This window comes from Perca fluviatilis, chromosome 24, assembly GCF_010015445.1.
Source record: "Perca fluviatilis chromosome 24, GENO_Pfluv_1.0, whole genome shotgun sequence".
Lineage (NCBI taxonomy): Eukaryota > Metazoa > Chordata > Actinopteri > Perciformes > Percidae > Perca > Perca fluviatilis.
Window position 1 is genome coordinate 14242119 of NC_053135.1, and position 22138 is coordinate 14264256.

At 41.8% G+C, this 22138-nt stretch overlaps 1 protein-coding gene across 6 annotated transcripts in view; it reads right to left on the bottom strand.

Annotated features, from left to right (window-relative positions):
* Nucleotides 1–22138, bottom strand: part of arhgap1 (Rho GTPase activating protein 1) — an 88708-nt gene that overhangs the window by 40783 nt on the left and 25787 nt on the right. For 5 of the 6 annotated variants that reach the window (XM_039793275.1, XM_039793274.1, XM_039793272.1 and 2 more), the window contains exons 2-8: nt 21514–21743; nt 19175–19273; nt 18843–18930; nt 12145–12276; nt 11430–11516; nt 5992–6090; nt 5573–5680 (exon numbers count right to left, since the gene is read on the bottom strand). In XM_039793275.1, coding sequence (XP_039649209.1) covers nt 5573–5680; nt 5992–6090; nt 11430–11516; nt 12145–12276; nt 18843–18930; nt 19175–19273; nt 21514–21637 — 737 coding nt within the window. In that variant the 5' untranslated portion in view covers nt 21638–21743. The remainder of the gene's footprint in view (nt 1–5572; nt 5681–5991; nt 6091–11429; nt 11517–12144; nt 12277–18842; nt 18931–19174; nt 19274–21513; nt 21744–22138) is intronic. The other variant, XM_039793273.1, reaches the window with a different exon arrangement.

The window sequence follows — 22138 nt, forward strand, 5'->3', positions numbered from 1 at the left end:
AGGGACGTACTATATGTACTTCCCTATCCTTGTAAGGTAATGTAGGAAACACTTCACAAATAACATTACAGTAAAGAACTTCATGAACTCTACAACTCGTGTGCTGTGTATGGCCACACATGTGCCTTCAAGACGCACACACACACAGCTGCATGCACCGGTCAAGGCCGCAGCTCCTGCCTGTGCTCTTATCTGTCTAGGTGCTTTCCTACACTTTACAGTTTCTCAAAGAAAGCTCTTTCTGTCATAAAATGCAAAACAGATCAATATGTAAGCAAGATATATGTTATTTTTTGGGGGGTTTTCAACACACACACTCTAAGCAATGATATAGTTTGCTTTTCAAAACACATCTATCTAAGTGATTATATGGTTATCTTGTTAATACTGACAACGCTATATATGTTGTAAAGCAAGAAATGACATAGATTCTGCTATTTCTTTGTTTTTGAGTTTTCATCTGGCCTCGCGGACAACAATACCACGGAATATATAATTAGGTTGCAAGACCTATTGAATCTTATCTCGCCCGATCTGACCGCTCTGTTAAATAAAGCCCGCGATCGGTTATGTCGATCTTCTGGATAAGGAAGTGGTTTGATAAAGGTAAATCTAGCCCTCTGTGTCTGCCGAGAATATTCAAGTTGTCTCTCATGTTAAATATGTTGGTATCATCATTGATTCCAACTTGTCTTTCAAAAAACAAGTGAAAAAAGTAATTTGAATAACTAAATACAATATCGCCAATTTTAGGTATATAAGAAGCTGCCTAACAACTTCAGCAGCAAAATTATACAATGATTATTCCTCATCTACTATATTGTATGACGAGCTGGACGCAAGCAAACGATACAACCCTTAAGCCTGTTCTCTCTCTGTATAAAAAGGCCCTCAAAGTGCTAGACAGAAAACATAATACTTATCATTATTTCAAAATTCTTAACAAATATGACATCCTTAGTTGGGAAAATCTAATCAAATATGACATATGTCTAATGTTCAAGATCCTAAATGGTAAAGCTCCTCCACCACTCAATTCTTTTATTAAACAAAAAAACTAAGAATAGAACCACTCGGTCTGTTCTGAGAGGGGACTGCGTAACCCCTTACAGTTCCAGTTCCTTTAGTCAATCGAGCTTTTCTGTTAGAGCTTCTAATAGGTGGAATACTCTACCAAATGAAATAAGAAACTGCACCACCTACCATAATTTTACACAAAGTCTCAAGACCTGGCTCTTGGATAGTCAGACTTGTGAAAATGTTTAATCTCCTAGTATTTCTTATATTAATGTTGTTAGTATTGCTAACCTCCTGCTAACATGTTTTGATATATTGCTAGGTTTCAAACTTAGTTCGCTTTGCATTGCTTGAATATGTATGAATAACTAATTTGTATTTTAACTATTTTTACCATCATATTAACGCATCCCTCACGAGTGATGTAGCTTATTTTATCTTTTCTTTATAGCTTGTTACTGTTTTGCATGGATGAACGGTGTTAGAATATGGCTTGTGGCCGATGTTGCTTGGCTGTGTTTGGATGCTTGCATAATATCTTGTACTGAATGTGAATGCTGTTTGATGTTTAGATATGCTGGTGCTTTGCTGCTTCTTGTGGCTCTGCATGCCAAACAGGGATAGCTTCTCTAATGCTCTAGCTGTCTGTGTGGTGTCTTCTTGACTTCTGTCTGTATAATTTGAAATGTACTAATGTCTTGCTCTTTCCTGTTGCTCTGGTCTAAAATCATCTGGCCAAAAGGAATACAGTTGAAAATTAGCCGGCTGGCTAACACTGGCACATTTACAGAAATGTTGATTAATGTGTGTTGTCCTTTATAAATAAAGAATAAGAAATAAGCGATATCTTCTCCCGCTTTTTTCTTCATTGGTAAGAAGGATGGCTCTCTTCGTCCCTGCATCGACTTTACTGGACTGAACAACATCACAGTAAAAAATAAGTACGCTCTCCCCCTCCCCCCCTCACCCTGCCTTGGGTGCTCTTCAAAGGCTGTTGGAAAATAAGTTATTTGTCAAAGCAGAGAAGTGCGATTTTCATTCTGAATCTGTGAGACCGGACCCAGCCAAGGTGAAAGCGGTGGTGGAATGGCCAAAGCCGGAGGGCAGAAAGCAGCTCCAGCGGTTTCTTAGGTTCGCCAACTTTTACCGGAGAGTCGTCAAGGATTACAGTAAAGTGGCCGCCCCTCTCACATCACTTGCTAAGTCATTCACTTGGCCCCCTGAGGCAGAACAAGCTTTCACAAGGTTAAAGACACTGTTCACTAGTGTTCCCATTTTAATACATCCAGATCCATCCTTACAGTTTGTTGTTGAGGTGGATGCATCAGACTCTGGAGTTGGAGCTGTGCTCTCTCAGCGATCCGCCAAAGATCACAAACTGCACCCCTGTGCATTTTTTTTCCCGTCGTTTGTCTCCAGCAGAGCAAAATTATGATGTTGGAAATCAGGAACTCCTGGCGGTGGTTCTGGCACTGGAGGAATGGCGTCACTGGCTGGAAGGATCCCAACATCCCTTACTGGTACGGACAGACCACAAAAACCTCACCTACCTCCAGTCCGCCAAGAGGCTGAACTCTCGCCAGGCAAGGTGGTCCTTGTTTCTGGGGAGGTTTAACTTCACCTTAACCTACCAACCAGGATCCCGCAACCAAGAACCAGATGCTCTGTCCCATCAGAGTGACAAGGACACACCCAGTACTGCACCGGAGCCCATTCTTCCTGCATCTTGCATTGTTGTTGCTGCTGTTTGCGACATTGAGACTCGCACTGCCTGACTCTGTGAAATCCCAGGTTCTCCAGTGGGGACACCTCTCCAAATTCACCTGTCATCCAGGTATCCAGCGCACTCTGTCCTTCATCAGACAGCGATTCTGGTGGCCCACCATCACCAAGGACACTCGGAATTTTGTGGCTGCCTGTTCTATCTGTTCTATCTATTCTTACTTCGTTACTGGTCTGCCACCCTTGGAAGGTAACACTGATATACGGACCTTGTAGATTGTTTCTCTAAGGCTGTTCATTTTGTCTCCCCTCCTAAGTTACCTTCAGCCATGGAAACTGCCAATCTACTGGTCCAGCACGTTTTCTGCCTTCACGGCATTTCCAGTGACAAAGTTTCTGACCGAGGACCCCAGTTTTCCTCCCAAGTCTGGAAAGCTTTTTGTGAGGCTCTGGGTGCCTCTGTCAGCCTCAGCTCAGGATACCATCCTCAGTCCAATGGCCAAACCGAGCGGGCCAATCAGGATCTGGAATTGGCGCTCCGCTGCGTCGCCGACCGGAACCCCTCTGCCTGGAACACCCATCTCCCCTAGATTAAATATGCGTACAACTCACTCTCCACCTCTGCTACTGGTATGTCCCCATTCATGGTCACACTAGGTTATTAACCTCCCCTGTTTCCTGTACAGGAAGAGGAAGTGGCGGTTCCATCCGTGCAGGTGCACCTACGTCGCTGTCGATGGGTCTGGAGAGAGGCCAGAGCCTGGCTGATCGCCGTCGTTCTCCTGCTCCTGCCTATGCCCCTGGTCAGAGTGTGTGGTTGTCCTCTTGTGACCTTCACCTGCAAGTGGAATCACGTAAGCTGGCACCTTGTTATGTTGGACCATTTGTGATAAACCGTGACATTAACCCATCTTCTCTCAGACTCAAGCTACCGGCTTCCCTAAAGATTCACCCCACCTTTCATGTCTCACTGCTCAAACCTGTCTCGTCCAGCCCTCTGTGCCCTCCGGCCGATCCCACGCCTCCCGCCTGGATCGTGGATGACCATCCTGCCTTTACGGTTCGTCGACCTCTGGATTCCACTGTTTCCTGTTTGTTTCAATGTCTGTCTTTCCCTGTGTCTCCTCCCCTGTGTGTGTGTGTTGTGTGTGTGTGTGTGTGTGTGTGTGTGTGTGTGTGCATCAGCAGGGGCGTGGCTCTACAGTTGTACCAGGCACACTTGACTTCCATTTACCATCAAGCTCAGTATAAGAAACCCGGCTCTCCACTCACTCATCGCCAGATTGTTTTCCTCTCTCCATGTGGTAACTCTTCAAGGCTTAAACCTCCAGTGAAGAATTTGACTTTGAACCGTTGTTGCGACTCTGCTAAAAATAACATCACCTGTGTCTCTTCCGTTTCCAGTACCTGCCTAAGCTGAGCCTGCCTTCCTGCTGATCCTCTGCCATTGCCTGCCACAAATTCCACACCACCAGATACCATCTGCTTTCACCAGGATTGCCACCTCACCACCTCGTTTTACTCTCTTCACTTGCAAGTACCGAGATAAAATAAAACTATTAACTCCAATCCATTGTGTCTGAGTCTGCTTCTGGGGTCCAAACTAGGAGCAAACCGTAACAGAAAGAAGAAGAAGAAACATTTGAATTTCAACACGGCCTTCGCTGACCAACATGTTGGTGCTCGGGCCCTAACAAGACAGCTTTTGCCTTATACATCAGGGTCACATCACATTATTTTCCCACAGTGGGAACTTCTATCGCATGCTTTGTGACAGTTATGAAGATAAAGGAGAGGCCTTTCGCTGACATAAAGTAAAGTGGGACACTACATTGTGTTAGTATTATCAAGTAATGTTACATCAGGTCAATATGCCCATGTGTTGTTGCTTGATTGGCTTCAGTTTGCCATATTATGCTTTCAGCTTATTTTTTGAGCATACAGTACCTTTGAGAATATTCTAGACAGGATTTGTAATTGTTTTGGATTGTTGCAATGATAATAAACATTTGCATAATGCAGGCATATTTGTCTACACCCATGTTGATAAGAGCATTAAAAGCAACTTAAAAAATATCCCTTTTAAAATACATTTAGAACAGATAAAAATGTGCAATTTATTTGCGATTAATCGTGAGTTAACTATGGACATCATGCGATTAATTGCGATTAAATATTTTCATCAATGCTGCTACTAATACTGCTAATAATCTACTACTACAACATTTCTGCTACGTATTACCACTGTGTTCAGTGGTATTTTTGAAGTATCATTGTTCCAAACCTCTCTCTCTTCAAATAACAGACCACTCCATGCATGCAGGGTGTGTAGAGCGGTTACAGCACATGCCCAGTTGTACATCTTTGTGAGACTAGTGTTGAAGGTTCAAATCCTGTCTAATGAGTCTGTCAAAAAATATTTGTATCAAACCACAAGGTGGATTGGACTCACATACAGACATGTTGAAGTATTCCACATCTTCCAAACATTACACACATCTTACTTTATACATTTTAAACTTGCTTGAGGTTAATATACAGTACAATTAGGAGGAATCCTTGCTGTCAAAGCCAAGGGTCTACAGAGATTTCTTACTTATTATTTTGTTTCTATGCCCCCTGGCGTTTCAGAGATTCCAGCAATGATTGATGCGTTGCCTTTGCTCATAGCTTGCGTGCCACCCAGGAGTCCCACGCCACGGTGTCGTGTGCGAGTATAAGTACCTTAAATGTGTACTTATTTACAGTACTTGAGTAAATGTACTTTTTATATATATATATATATATATATATATATAAATAACAGACACAAGTGAGTGATGTGGTAACTTACAATGCAAGTGGCACCCCAAACACCTGGCTGTGGAGGGGGGGGCTGTGAGGAGGAGACATGGGAGGCTGGACGGTTGGTTTAACGGAAGCTCTTAACTTGTTGTCATACCTGACACAGAGACAAAGATTATCAACTGTTGTGGATTTTAAGAAAGATAAGGTGGATTAGAAATGTTAACAAAGTTGTACACTAATTGTGCCTGAAAGATAGTAAATACAGTATGTGTAGGTTTAAATTATTTCTGGGTGGATATGTATTATAACAGGATACAGAAAAGAAAATAGCAACAGTGACCGACAATTTCACTACAAGAACATAATTAAAATGCATGCAGCAGGTAATTAAATGCAAATATTAAATTGTGTATAACTCAAAGTAGATTTGTGAAACAGAATCTAGAGTCCAACATCAGCTCTTACTCTTTGACACGGGCAGGAATTAGCAACTGCTCACACTTCACCACATCTTCCAGCTCACTCAGATAACTCACATAGTTAATCTTCCTGCCAAACTTAAAACTACAAAGAAAGAAAAAGAAGACCAAATCAGCAAATTATTGCACTTCAGTTATCTTATCATTTGCTGCATTTACATTCTGTGAGAATGGGGATATCGCCAAATGTCTCAGTGTATGTGACTCTCTGAACCTCTCATTCTGTATATCGAAATATTAATTAAGATACTATAAGGATAATTTGCTGTTGTTTCAATGGACCTAAAATGTGTTTCCCTCCACACAAGGAAATAAGAGCAATAAAATAAACTTTATAAACTGCTTATCCTGGTGCTCCCAATTAGCCAATCCGGGCCTGCCTTCATCCTACACTGGTTATAGGAAAATTAGCTGAACAAAATTGTCACTCATCTGGCAATAGCAATGTGCTTTCCTACGATGTGAACGGTCAAAAGTTTTAGAACACCCCAATTTTTCCAGGTTTTTATTGAAATTCATGCAGTTCAATGTCTTATTGTACTCTGAAATGAAAGAATAGAACAAATGAACAATTTAAGTTCAAAAAGAAATCATGTAATCAATTTATAAACCAAAACGTATTCAAAATTTTTGACATCCACAATCAAAGTAGCCCCCTTTGGCAGATAAAACAGCTGAACACACTTGTGGCATTCTTTCTCTAATGGAAATCAAATATTCTTCAGAAAGTTCTTCCCAACTCTGTTGCAGTTGAACCCTTGACCAACTAGGCGCATACCAGAGGGTACTGCATGGCGCTGCAAAATGCTGTGGTAGCCGTTTTGGTTCAGGGTGCCTCTATACAAATCACTGACCCTGGATCCAGTAAAACAGCCCCAGACCATCACGTTTCCTCCTCCAGGTTTGACAGTTGATGTCACACACTGAGGAACCATCCTTTCGCCTACTCGATGGCGTACAAAAATCCTGCGTGATGAACCGAAGATTTCAAATTTTGATTCATCAGTCCATAACACCTTCTTCCAGTCTTCAGTAGTCCATGGCTTGTTACTGTTTTGCATGGATGAACGGTGTTAGAATATGGCTTGTGGCCGATGTTGCTTGGCTGTGTTTGGATGCTTGCATAATATTTGTTTCTTGGCCCAGGCAAGCCTCTTTTTCTTATTCTGACGTCTTAGCAATGGCTTTATTGCTGCAACTCGACCTATCAAACCTGCAGCTCGAAGTCTTCTCTTTACAGTTGAAACTGAGACTTGCTTATTACGACCACTATTAAGCTGTGCTTGAAGCTGTTGTCCTGTGAGCCGCCTATCACGCAAGCTGTTGACTCTCAGAAACTTGTCTTCTGATTCTGTTGTGGCTTTGGGTCTGCCAGACCTCTTCCTGTCAGAGTTTCTAAGTGCCTTTTGATGGTGAAGAATACTGTACTCACTGACACCTTGACTTTCTTCGGAATTTCTCTGTAGAAAAGACCAACATTCTTAAGTGTTATGATGGTATGTCTCTCTTCCATTGTTAATTGCCTTTTTCCCGTCATTTTTAAGGCAACGCACTACTTTCTGCAGTAAAATACTGGTCATATTATGCTCATGAGGGTATGGTACCACAGTGTGTTCCAACAATACTTTTATACAAACAGAGGGGGTTGTAAGTAATCCAGACAAGTTGGAATGTGGGAATTGGTAGCACCAACTTTCAAAGCTTGGTCAACCTCAATTGCTGCAGAACAGCTTTTCGTTGTTAACCCATTTCTTGTTCCCTGAAAAAGGCCTTTTTGTAAAAAAGATTTTAACCTCAGGCAGTTCACCACTTACCTTTGTACCATTTCAAGCTATTCATTGGACTTGAACTGCTAAAATTTCAATAAAAAACTAAAAAAAATTTGGGTTTTCTAAAACTTTTGACCGGTAGTGTAGAGTGTGAATAAAACATTAAGTTCTTACATTTCACTAATTTAGAGGCTGGACAGCTGACTAATATGCTAGCTTGCTTGCTAGGGGGCTAACTGTTTAGACGTGAAGACGGTGCAGAGAGAGGGAGGTCTATTATGGTCTTTATAATACATTTCAAGGTATAGAATATTAGTTTATTAATGTACAATATATAATATACCAACTCAAGTAGTTATGTATATTTTGTATGTTTGCCATCTTATGGACATGATTTGCAAAAATAATTATTCCAATCGTTCCAAGCTATGCGTTTTTAGAAGGAACATTCACACAGCATTTTTGGCCAGTTTTGACAGCTACGTCTGTGTGCTGGATTGATCAGATGAGATGAAAAATGAAAAGAGCAGTGTGTGTGCTGTCACAGTCGTTTGTTTGATTTCATTACTACCGTTTTCAAGCTGAGCAGCCAATCAGATGGATTGCCAGTCAGATGGATTGCCTGTTCAGCCGATGGCCGACGCCGATTCAAAGGCCGACGAAGGTTGACAGTGCACGGTTGAATGGGGCTATATGTTCAAAACTCTGGAAATGTATGGGTTTGGCAGCATTTTTATGAAGTGAATTAAGGTGCTGTATAAGCACCCAGAGGCTGCGGTGCAAACTAACGTGTTATTTTCAGAATATTTCGCTCTTTGAAGGGGAACAAGACAGGGCTCACCTCTGTCTCCTTTGTTGTTTTGTTTAGCCATTGAGCCTTTGGAAGCAGCCATAAGAGGGGAGACTAACTTCCCAGATGTTATGGTAGGAGGTGTAGTGCACAAACTTATGCAGATGATATTTTACTTTTTGTTTCTGAACCTCGTAAATCAATAACCTGTTTAGTCGGGATCAATGACTCTCTCAAAATGTTCAGGTTATAGGGTAAATTGGTCCAATTCAGGTTACCCAGTCATATTTTAAATGGTTTGACAGGATAACAAAGACATTTCTATGGAATGGTAAAAAAAAAGGCTACATTTTAATAAATTATAAAGACCGATGGATAAAGGAGGTTTGAGTCTACCAAAAATGTTGTATAATTACTATGCTTTTAACTTAAAGCATCTGGCTCACTGCTCACTTCCCCCTGAGAGAATCCCACCCTGGTATTGTATTGAGCAATCTGTTCTTGCCCCATTATCACCCTTGCAATGCCTGTCTGTTAAACTGTATGGTGAGGCAAAAACACATCCGATAATCTCTTAAGGCTGTTTGAACTGGATCCATATCTAAATACTTCATCAAGTATTTGGCGAAATCTAAAGTAATGTATTGGTAGATCTCTCGTTTTGTGGAGCTATTGGTTAGAAAAGGGAATTGTCAAACTGGGGGGATCTGTATCTCCGTGGCATATTGAAATCCTTTGAGGATGTGGTGCAGCAATTTGGAATCCCTAGGTCTCAATTTTTTAGATATTTGCAACTTCGCCATCTGTTAGTGGGGATTTTTTTACGCCGTTCTTCAGCCCCGAATGGCACCAGAATGTTGTTGAAATATGAAAAAGGTCATGATGCTTCTGGGTATTATTCTATGCTTATGCTGATCCTGGGGGATGGAGCCTGGACAGCCCTCAAAAAGACATGGGAAAGGGATCTGAGTATTACACTGGATGATGAGGAGTGGGACAGAATTTGTAGGAGTATTAAAACTATGTCACGCAATGAGAGAGTGCGCCTCATTCAGTTCAAGATTATGCATCGCTTCTAATGGACTCCCTCCAGATTGTTTGGAATTGGTCTGAAAGACACACCAAATTGTTGGAAATGTAAGACAGAGGACAGCCAATTACTTCATGTCCTATGGTCCTGTGATAAGGTCCTGGAATTTTGTACCGGGATACATGATAACCTATGTCGGATTGCAGGGATCTAGGTTCCATTCAGCCCAAGATTATTTGTTCTGGGAGATGGGTCAATCCTAAGCGGGAGAAGCTGGGTCCAGACTAGTTTTATGATAGCCAGACAGATTATTTTAAGGGGATGGAAGAATGAAGGGATGCCGTCAATCCAGGAGTGGGCGTTTGAAAAAATTTTACAAACGGTTTGCCATATTCGATGTATATACTAGAAAATGGGGAAAGTACATGAACTTAATGGAGGGCTCCTAATAAGCTTTGTGGTGGGGAGAGACGAGTATGATTGGTTTATGGTGTTGTCATTTATACATATGTTTATTTGGTTTATGGTCTATTTTGTTACTATTTTGTTAAATGGTCTGGAATATTGTGTCATCTTTTCTTGATTTTTGTCTGGGTGGGTGGAGGGGGGGGGGGGATTTGTTCATGCTGCGAGTTATGTTTTGTATCTTGTTAAAAAAAATAAATGTTAATGACAAAAAACATATACATATCTACACATTACAAAATATGTTAATAAACTAATATAATATCCTGTACCATGAGATCTAATATAAAGAACATAATAGACCCCTCTCTCCCTGCACCGTCTGCACTGCTAAACACTTAGCCCCCTACTACTACTAGCCAGCTGGCCAGCCTCAAAATTAGTAAAGGGTAACGGTTAACGTAACCGTTTCATTCACACAATCTTGTCACATTGTAGGAAAGCACATTGCTATCACCAGATGAGTGACAATTTTGTTTGGCAAATTTTCTGTAACCAGTGTAGGATGAAGGCATGTTTGGTGAGTGGAATTAGCAAGCTTTTGATAGCTAACTAGACAGCAGCGGGCCGTTCGGGTTTGGTCCATCCACTCCGCTCCCACCACAGAGAATATTCTTTGCAGAGAGAATGGATGACAGCCCGGGAGATGGACAGACTGGTTAGTCATCTCCTAGTGTCCGCTGTTTTTCCGGCGGGGAGTGAAGCAGAGGGACCGTAGGGTCCATTCAGTTCTGCTGCTGCTGATCCGAGCAAATGCTTTTTGTTGTGGGTATCATAGCAATGTTTGTATTCGGTTTTTGAATGACCAATAGATACCGCCGCCTGGTGGTATGAGAGTTATTTCCTTGCACGCATACGCATAACGTATGTGGCATTTGGCTGTTGGCTGTAGTCTCCGCTGTGTGTTCCAGTGCTAATTTTGGCCAAGACAAAGGCGACGTGGGCCGACGTGAGGTGATGCCACAGTCGGCCTCTGTTCCTGGTTGTCGGCTAGGTGTGCCAGGGCCTTTCTGTACTCTATCTATGGAAACACATGCCAGTGATTGTTCAACTGCAGGATTTTCCCACAGTAGAATTTATACTCTGTGCTACTATACTATAATAAACTATACAATGCTATACTACTGTATATTATAATATGTTGAAAGAATTTAGGTAAAATGATGGGGCCAGAGAGAACTGTCTGAAACTGCAAAATTTCATCCTGCAGTAGTGTCCTATATAGGACTAGTCGTAATGTGCTGAGGACATGCTAATATTAAACAATAATGACTTACACTCTAAAAGTGTCAAGAAAAGCTATTGTTTAAAATGTAGGAATGTCAATTGACATCCATAAAAACTGCTCAGTAATTTTACAGAAAAAGGACCTGATGATTGGTTTGAAGAGGATCAGCAGAGTCTTGATGAACATGGTTGGATGGACGATATACAGAGCCTTGATGTTCTTCTTATACCTGAAAACACATACAGATGATATTCTGACAAAATGTACCATATACTGGGGATAAGGATAAAGTCTTTAGAGCAGAGTTTGTGGCTGTATGCTGTTATCCCAACTTTTACTTTAGGGGAAAATCCACAATGCAATGGAAAAGGCTGTCAAGCCAAGGAAAAAAAGTAGATGGATTGAATTTTTCTCTTTATTTATTATATTAACTCATTCATATAAGGACACATGACTTAGGATGTCCTTTATTTCAAGTGAACTGTTTTTCTCCACACAGAGGGAAGTTAGTTCTATTCCATCCCATAGATGCTCAATTAGTCAGCTAATATTGGCATCTCCAAACGCACTTGCTATTTTGGTTCATGTAATGGTGTATTTGTATTCCCTACATCTGTATACTGTGCACTCTGTACTTGGTACCAAAATATAACACAGAATGGCCAATTTCATAATCAAGAAAATGCAAAGCACTGCTTGCACTGTTCATTGTACTGCCATGAAAATGGGCCCATGGTGTTTATTTTAAATAAAACAAAGTGAAGGATTTAGGAATGACTAATGCTTGAGTCCGTTCTGAAATGATGGTCAGTGAGGCCCCTGTCTGTACACATGTACAGTAATGTTATTGAGCTTACTTTCTGTCAAACTCTCTGTATGCATCTCGTAGCCAGCTGAGAGAGGGTTTGTTTTCACTGGTCAGCCCATGATGGAAATAGATCAGAGTGTAGTCACTTTCAACATACTGATCCAGTGTTCCTTTAAGATACCTGCAAAAAATAAAACAAATTGTCATTTAAATAGATAAGTGTGTATATCAACTGGACGCCATATTATATTCCAGGTTTACCAAGGAACTACAATTTCACAACCTTCCTTAGTGTTTCAGCACGGTACAGAAGCAGTCATATAGTGAAATATACGGTATATACGTAGTGAAAAAACATTTGTTTCCCATTAAAAAGTTATTGAAACACTTCCCAAAACAGTTCCCTATTGGCTAGAAGACTTCTGTAAAACATGTACTATTGATTCATATTGGGTCATATGGATGTGTAAGCCAGCAGTCAAAGACGTAGACTATGTAACCAGATATACCTGGTTTGATTCCAACTAAGGACCTTTACTGTAATGACCTCCCTCCCTCTACTCAAATTTCCTGTCCCTCTCAATAGTCAAAAAGCTAATAAATGCAGAAATTAGGTTATTAGCGTTATCTGAAATGAGGTCGGTGTATCCTTTATTTCTTCACAACAGAAACTGGAGCATCTGATCAAATAAGTAAGGTATAATGTAGAGCAAGCCAGTTGTGATTGTGAATTAAACCCCTCTCTTCGTGTTCATGTCTCTCTGGCCGTGTTTTGGCCACTGCTAAAGAAAAAGTATGATAACATATTAAAAGGCATGTTAAACAACTTTCTTTTTTTTTTACCATAACTGTTTTTATGATTAAATCCAATGTTCATGACATTTTTGAAGTCTCAAAACTAAGAACCATACAAGGACATGCAATGTCAATTACTTATCCTAACCGTTAAAGCCAGAGTACACAATATATATTTTGTATGCATAATACATACTTCTAAAGTGGTAACACAAGGACACATCTATAACAGGACTCACATTTTGGTGGGCCAGTTCCAGCTATTGAAGACCCTTTTTATGGGAATTTGGAAAAATACTTTCACATGTGAAGGTGGTGACTGCTAGAGTAGATCTGGAGGTTATGTAGAAAACCAATGTTCCCTGAGGGAGGGAAACGAGCTACAACACATTAGTATGGGGATTGCGTCCTCGCGATACCAACCGGAAGAAACGTTATCAACACACCTGTCAAGGCCAATGAGACTGTAGCAGACAGGGGAGCCCGCCTTACCTTCTGCATATAAAATGCCCTTGCACAGTCTCATAACCTCAATCTAAACTGCACTTCACCGAGCAAAAAGGTGGCAAGGGCCCACTATGCGTTATACCTCGTTTCCCTCCCTCAGGGAACATCTGCTATCTACATAACCTCCAGTTCCCTTTCGGTCGGTACTCCTGGTACAACACATTAGTATGGGGACCTATCATCACGCCTCAAGGCACCCCTGCAGTAGACTGAGGAGATATAGCCCTGACCTGGCCCTAGCAAAGCAGAGTACATGATGCAGCTGCATCACTTGCCTGCTAAAAAGCACCGTCTGAGTGACATCTTGTGCTGTCACATCCAGACAGTAGAATTTCATTAACATATGAGGGGAAGCCCAGCTCGCTGCGGAGCAGACGTCCTCCACACTGATGCTCCTTTAAAGAGAGCCCAAGATGCAGCCATACCCCTGGCGGAGTGGGCAACTCCGACAACAACCGGGTAACTGTGCCTTCTCCCAAGCACAAGGACGTGAAATCGTGTCCTCCACCCAATGAGAAAGGCGCCGCTTGGACTAGCGAAGCAGACAAACAGTCTGCAGCATCTCCCATGTGTGGTCCATATACTGTACATACGAAGCGTGTGCACAGGACACAGATTGTGCCAGCGCTGCTGTTCCGCAGACGTGAAAGGGGGTGGAGCTCAAAAGTCAATGCTTTATATGATGAAGCAGGTACTTTGGGGATGTACGCAGGGATAGGGCACAACACCACCTTTGGGTCATCTCATGCAAAATGCATGCACAATGGATGAACAGAGAGTGTGTGAACATCTCCAATGTGCTTGGCTGAGAACAGGGTTAACAAGAACGCTGTCTTGTATGTTGATGCCCACAGACTGCAACGGTTCGAAAGGAGTCCCGCACAGCGCCTTCAAAACCAGCATGAGGTCCCACTGAGGGACCATGGGTTTGCACACAGGCCTTTATCTTAAAACCCCCTTCATGAAGTGCTTGACCAAAGGATGAGAACCAGGGGACAGTCCCTGAAAACCTACATGGCAGGCAGATATGGCTTAAAACTGCACATCCAAGGGAGCCCAACCACTTCAGACCGGTAGCCTTAACTCCTCACCTGATGAAGACCTTGGAGAGGATTGTGTTGCAACACCCGAGAACCCTGATAAGCTAAGAACTGGACCCCCTACAGTTCGCTTACCAACCAGGCATAGGGGTCTCCACCGATGCCATTATCTATCTATCACACAGATCACTGTCACACCTGGAGAACACTGGGAGCACTGTGAGGGTCATGTTTTTTGATTTCTCCAGTGCTTTCAATACAATTCAACCATCACTGCTCTGAGGGAAACTATTGGGAGCTGGAGTTGACCCCCACCTGTCCACATGGACCATCAGTTACCTCACTGACAGACCAAAGTATGTGAGGCTCCAGGACTGGGTCTGATGTGGTGATGAGCAGCACAGGAGCACCACAGGGTACAGTGCTTGCTCCTTTTCTCTTCACCCTGTATACAGCGGACATCAGGCACAACACAAGCAGCTGCAGAAGTTCTCTGATGATACTGCCATTATGGGTATCAGAGGGGAACGATCAGGAATACCAGGAGGTCATCGGGGACTTTGTCAACTCGTGTGAGTCAAACCACCTTCGCATCAACGCCAGCAAGACAAAGGAGATGGTAGTTGACTTTCGCAGGAGGCCGCCTGGTACTACACCGGTGAGCATCCAGGGTGTCGACATTGAGATGGTGGAGACATACAAATATCTGGGTGTTCACCTCAACAATAAACTGGACTGGTCCAAAAATACAGTCCTGTAAAAAAGGGCCAAAGCCATCTCCACCTGCTGAGGAGGCTGAGGTCCTTTGGTGTGTGCAGGACTCTGTTAAAAACTTTTTATGACTCTGTGTTTGCTTCTGCAATCTTTTATACAGTAGCCTGCGGGGGAGCTGAGAGCACAGAGAGGGACAGGAAAAGGCTAAACAGACTGGTGAAGGGCTAGCTGTGTTCTGGTCTGCCCTCTGGACACCATAGAGGAGGTGGGGGAAGAGGAGGATCATCCCCTACATGAGACTGAGGGGCCATCCACACGGAAACACTTTTTGGTGCAAACACATATTTTGCATCGTTTTGGCCGATCGTCCAAACGAATCCTGTAAACGCACTGCCTGAAGACGCACTTTTTTGAAACCTGGTCCCAGGGTGAAAAAATTAGAAAACGCCACCCTCGCGGTTTTGTTTGGACGGCGAAGCCGCATACTTGCGTATCAATGATGTCATCGCCACACCCCTCGACCTCTAGCCTTCGACCTCTTACCCTGCGACGACGTCTCATAACAACAACACCTACATAAACATGCATCTGTCCTAATGCCCACAACCACACGGCACTGTAGCATCGAAGGTAGCATATAGCTAGCTAGCTTAGGTTGTGTTTGGTTTCTTCTTCTACTGTCTGTTTGTATACAATGTGCATGCTCCGCCTCTTCTTCTCCGTTTTTGGTGAATTTCTGTAGTAGAAACAACGCCACCTATAGGCCTGGCATATGAAGTAGCGTGTTGAGTCATTTACAAATGGATCAGTTTGGACGCTAAAAAGATCGTTTTGGTACGTGTGGAAATGGCCTGAGTTCCCTGAGCAGCTCCTTCAGCAGCAGACTGCTGCACCCTCAGTACAAGAAGGAGTGCTACCGCAGGTCCTTCATTCCAGCAGCAGTCAGACTCTTTAATCATAATGTAGCACTGCTAGCTGTTTCTGCAACATGAGCCATCACTGGACAATATTCTGCACAATGCATATTTATTCTGATATGGCTAAGGCCATATATATTCTTTGCTACCTCCATCTGTGCAATATGTCATCTCTATTCATCCGCACCTTACTCATTTGTGTATCTGTGTTTATATACGCTCTGTTTATATAAGGGTGTTTATTGTGTAAATATGTTTGTTTCATTACTATTATTATTATTATAACTAATTCTATTTTCCCATTTCTTTTACTTTATGTATATTTTTTGTCCTATGTCTACTTAATGTGTATTTGTGTTATTCTGATGTGTGTAAACTTTTTTCCTTTGAGCTGCTGTAGCACAGAAATGTGTGGGATTAATAAAATCTATTTTTATCTTATCTTATCTGACAGATAAACCTTAATTGTGGAAAAGAAAAACGCCTATTTCCAGTAATTCCTGTAGGAAGGACAGAATGTCCACCACAGAGCTCTGGAAAGGTGGGATACCTCTTTCCTCACACCAAGCTTCAGACCTTGAGTGGATGTCGCACTGGCACTCTGTATAGTGTCAATCACATTATCTGATAATCCTGTAGCCATCAGCTTCACCCTTTCAGGAGCCAGGCACACAGGCCCCAAATGTCCGGCCGTGGGTGCAGTATTTGACCCTGAGCCTGGGAAAGCAGGTCCCTGCGCGTAGGTACCTGGAGCCTGGCGGTACCAGGGCTCTCCCTCTGCCAGTGCCCTGATCTCAGCGAACCATGCCTTTCTGGGCCACTGGGGGGTGATCAGAATCATAGACAGTCTCTCCTGACGCACGCGGTGCAATGTGGTCTGGATCAGTGTCTGTGGCCATTTTGTGGGCTAGTGGGTACGCTCCCGTCCTGTAGAAAGAAAAACGTAGGACAATGCACGTTTTCTCCCGCGGCGAAGAGATCTACGGAGGCTTTGCCGAACCGTGCCCACATCTGTTCCACTACTGCCGGTTGGAGTCTCCATTCTCTTGCCATGGGAAAACCCCTAGGGAGAAGGTTCGCTCCGCTGTTCAGCACCCCCGGGATGTGTGTCGCTCTGAGAGACAGGAACCACATGCTGCACCACGTCAGCAAGTTGTGAGAGAGGGAGAGCAGGGGAAGGGAGCGTGTCCCCTCTTGCTTGTAGGCCTGCAACTAACGATTATTTTAATAATCGATTAATCTGTCGATTATTTTTTCGATTAATTGATGAATCGGATAAAAAAAAAAAGAAAACATTAATTTACATCAACTCAATACATACTTGTTGTTTTAGTTAATAGTTGTGTAAATGTAAGTAACCCAAATAGCAGATACAGAGAAGACACACACAGACAGACAGACAGACACACACACACTTATTCATTAAATTATTACCATCATTGTAGTAAGTGCAAGTTAAGTTCATTTATACACCCCACACTAATATATTTGTCAACAATAACTGATATGGGACAAAGCACAGAATATATATGACAACAGATTGAAAAATTAATGGGCCAAAAAAGGCAGGTGAATAAAAACGTGTCTTTAGTCTTGCAAACTATACCACCCCTGCTTTATTACTGTTATTAACGAGCTAACGCTAGCTTGTCATGCTAGTCAGCTGGACTAGCTAGTCGATTTTTATCGATTCGTTGTTGCAGCCCTACTTGCTTGTTTATGTGCCTAAAGGCACCGCTGCAGTCATTGAGGCCATTTATTTTTTAGACATAACGTTACATGGTCCACTAGTCTCGATAGCAGTATTGATAAGCTCGGACCTTATTGATCTTCGGGTTATGAAAAATTTGGAACCAGGTCCTTAATAGAACCGGGTCTCGAGACCCATCCCTAGTCGTTAACATGGTGACCTGTCAATCCATGGTGTTTCTGTTCCCCAGTCTACTGACAGTGGCTGTGGAATCCCCAGCTCCTCCAGCTACATGTCCTTGAGCAAGACAGTGAATCCCAAGTTGCTCCCTGGACGCTGTATGTGGCCGACCACTGCTCCTAATGTTTAGCATGGGAGAAATGCCGACGTTGTACTATACAATTCTATGTGACAAATAACAAAGTTTCTTCTTTTCTTCAGAAAAACTGCATCTGGACTGCTAACATGTGCCATTAGATGATGGTGGTTGTTGTTGGTGCGCACTGCAGCTACTGCTACTACTACTACTAGATTAATTATTCTACCCCCCTTTTTTTGACTGCCCGCTCCCACACAGTAAAGTTAAAGCCACGTGAAGACATGCTCGAGTCAGTGTATGAGGTAGATCAGATGAATGGTTTTCGAGATATCCAAAGGACACAAACGCACACACAAGATAGGCAAAGGACACGCATGCATGCATGTATTGAAGATATGTAGATCTTATAAAAAACATGTTATTGTTAAAATAAATATACCAACACAAGTAGTTATGTACATCTCATATGTCTGCCATATTATGGACACAATGTGCATAAATAGTTATTAATTCGTTTAAACCTATTTGTTCTTTAGAAGGAACATTGAAACGTCATTTTTGGCCAGTTTGGATCAGATGAGATGAAAAATGAGAAGAGCCATCTTACAGTCGTTTGATTGCTTGTATCACTATGGTTTCCAACGTTAAATCGGCCAAAAAACGGCAGACGCGGGCGACAGTCGCTAACTTGGTGTGTCAGGACATAGAGGTCTGTTAGCAGCAGTAAAAAAAACATACAGCATTTAGATTTACACTAGTTCTTACATCAGCAGCTTGTGATGGTCCAGTTGGTGCTGTGGAGGCATCCTGCATGCATTAAACACTATCACCTTCCTTCCAAAGTTATCATCACCTACAGACACACAGAAAGACAGACAGGGATTCAACATTACCTTTCAACTTTCACTGTATCAAACTGTTCCTACTATAAAAAAAATTCTGAAAAAATTTCTTTTTCAAATTCTGCAAATTAATCTGCACATTTTAGTCTGAGAATTGGTAAAAGATAAAAGCAAAATACAAACTCAAATAGTAATGTCAAAGTGGGGATTGGTGTGAAAAGAAGAAACAAAAAGGTTTAAGATTGGAGTACTGACCCGCCACTTCAATGATCTGATGCCTGGCGATGTCATAGAACGGATGGTCCCAGGGCAGGTGTGGAGAGCCAGCGTCAAAGCACTGGGAGATATCTGTCTCTGAAACACATACATACACACACACACACATACACACATATATATATATATATATATACATACATACATACACACACACACACACACACACACACACACACACACACACACACACACACACATATATATATGTGTATATATATATATATGTATATATATATATATGTGTATATATATATATGTATATATATATATATATATATATATATATATATATATATATATATATAATATTAATATATGTATATATATATATACATATACAACATATACATATATATATATATACATACATATACACACATATATATATACATACATATACACACATATACACACACATATATATATATATATATATATATATTTCACTAGGCTTCCTGCCTGAATTTACAGAATTTCCTATTGCCATTATACAAACTGGATTGCACAATAAAATGTAGTGGTAGCCACGTCTACACTACACACAGACAATGTACAGTGCCTTGCGAAAGTATTCGGCCCCCTTGAACTTTTCGACCTTTTGCCACATTTCAGGCCTCAAACATAAAGATATAAAACTGTAATTTTTTGTGAAGAATCAACAACAAGTGGGACACAATCATGAAGTGGAACGAAATTTATTGGATATTTCAAACCTTTTAAACAAATAAAAACTGAAATATTGGGCGTGCAAAATTATTCAGCCCCCTTAAGTTAATACTTTGTAGCACCTTTTTGCTGCGATTACAGCTGTAAGTCGCGCGGGGTATGTCTCTATCAGTTTTGCACATCGAGAGACTGACATTTTTGCCCATTCCTCCTTGCAAAACAGCTCGAGCTCAGTGAGGTTGGATGGAGAGCGTTTGTGAACAGCAGTTTTCAGTTCTTTCCACAGATTCTCGATTGGATTCAGGTCTGGACTTTGACTTGGCCATTCTAACACCTGGATATGTTTATTTGTGAACCATTCCATTGTAGATTTTGCTTTATGTTTTGGATCATTGTCTTGTTGGAAGACAAATCTTCCAGTCTTTTGCAGACTCCATCAGGTTTTCTTCCAGAATGGTCCTGTATTTGGCTTCATCCATCTTCCCATCAATTTTAACCATCTTCCCTGTCCCTGCTGAAGAAAAGCAGGCCCAAATCATGATGCTGCCACCACCATGTTTGACAGTGGGGATGGTGTGTTCAGGGTGATGAGCTGTGTTGCTTTTACGCCAAACATAACGTTTTGCATTGTTGCCAAAAAGTTTGATTTTGGTTTCATCTGACCACAGCACCTTCTTCCACATGTTTGGTGTGTCTCCCAGGTGGCTTTTGGCAAACTTTAAACGACACTTTTTATGGATATCTTTAAGAAATGGCTTTCTTCTTGCCACTCTTCCATAAAGGCCAGATTTGTGCAGTATACGACTGATTGTTGTCCTATGGACAGAGTCTCCCACCTCAGCTGTAGATCTCTGCAGTTCATCCAGAGTGATCATGGGCCTCTTGGCTGCATCTCTGATCAGACTTCTCATTGTATGAGCTGAAAGTTTAGAGGGACGGCCGGGTCTTCATAGATTTGTAGTGGTCTGATACTCCTTCCATTTCAATATTATCGCTTGCACAGTGCTCCTTGGGATGTTTAAAGCTTGGGAAATCTTTTTGTATCCAATCCGGCTTTAACTTTTCTCCACAACAGTATCTCGGGACCTGCCTGGTGTGTTCCTTGTTCTTCATGATGCTCTCTGGGCTTTACACGGACCTCTGAGACTATCACAGAGCAGGTGCATTTATACGGAGACTTGATTACACACAGGTGGATTCTGTTTATCATCATTAGTCATTTAAGTCAACATTGGATCATTCAGAGATCCTCACTGAACTTCTGAGAGAGTTTGCTGCACTGAAAGTAAAGGGGCTGAATAATTTTGCACGCCCACTTTTTCAGTTTTTTATTTGTTAAAAAAGTTTGAAATAGCCAATGAATTTCGTTCCACTTCATAATTGGGACCCACTTGTTGTTGATTCTTCACAAAAAATTACAGTTTTATATCTTTATGTTTGAGGCCTGAAATGTGTCAAAAGGTCGAAACGTTCAAGGGGGCCGAATACTTTCGCAAGGCACTGTATAAACAGATATATTTAAATGAGAATAGAATATAAACAAGAATATAGAACAAAAATAGAACAAACTAGAAAGTAAGAAATACACACACATTTTATATATATTATTTATATATATATATATATATATATATATATATTCCTCTCACCTGACTTGCTGAGAGTAGACTCATCAGCGGGCCACTGCTGGTCATCTACCGTGGTCAGCTTCAGCTGTCCTAACTGTGCAGTCGCAGGGTCTTCACCCAAATCTACCAGCAGCTCTGAAGACATCACTCACTCTGCAAAACGGTGCTACACACACCCACTGACACACTGCACAGTGATGTTTACCACACACTCTTAAAGCTGGGACTTTCACAGAGTAGCAGCCAGAGTCCTGCAAGAGACAGAGACACCTCAGGTCAGCTGGGTTTAAAAACATTTTAACTACTGCTGAAACTATTGTTGCGAGAGGTCTTTCAGAAAGTTTATGTGGTTAGTTTTGATACCGGTCAGAAGTGATATGACATATGACACATGAGGGGGCGTGTTTGTTGACACTGATTTAACCCAGTACTGCAGATGTGTGGGAAAGATTAATTGAGGGATTCATTCAGGAAGAAAAAAGGGAGAAGCTGGAGGCTTCAAGCGGCAAGACGAGAGATGCAAACCACACGCTGAAAGAAAGACACTATTTGAAATGTGTTTTAGTTAACCCACAACACCACTTTTTGTAAATCAAATGTTTATTTTGAAATTGAAAAATAGAATAGAAATTCTACAAACATTAAA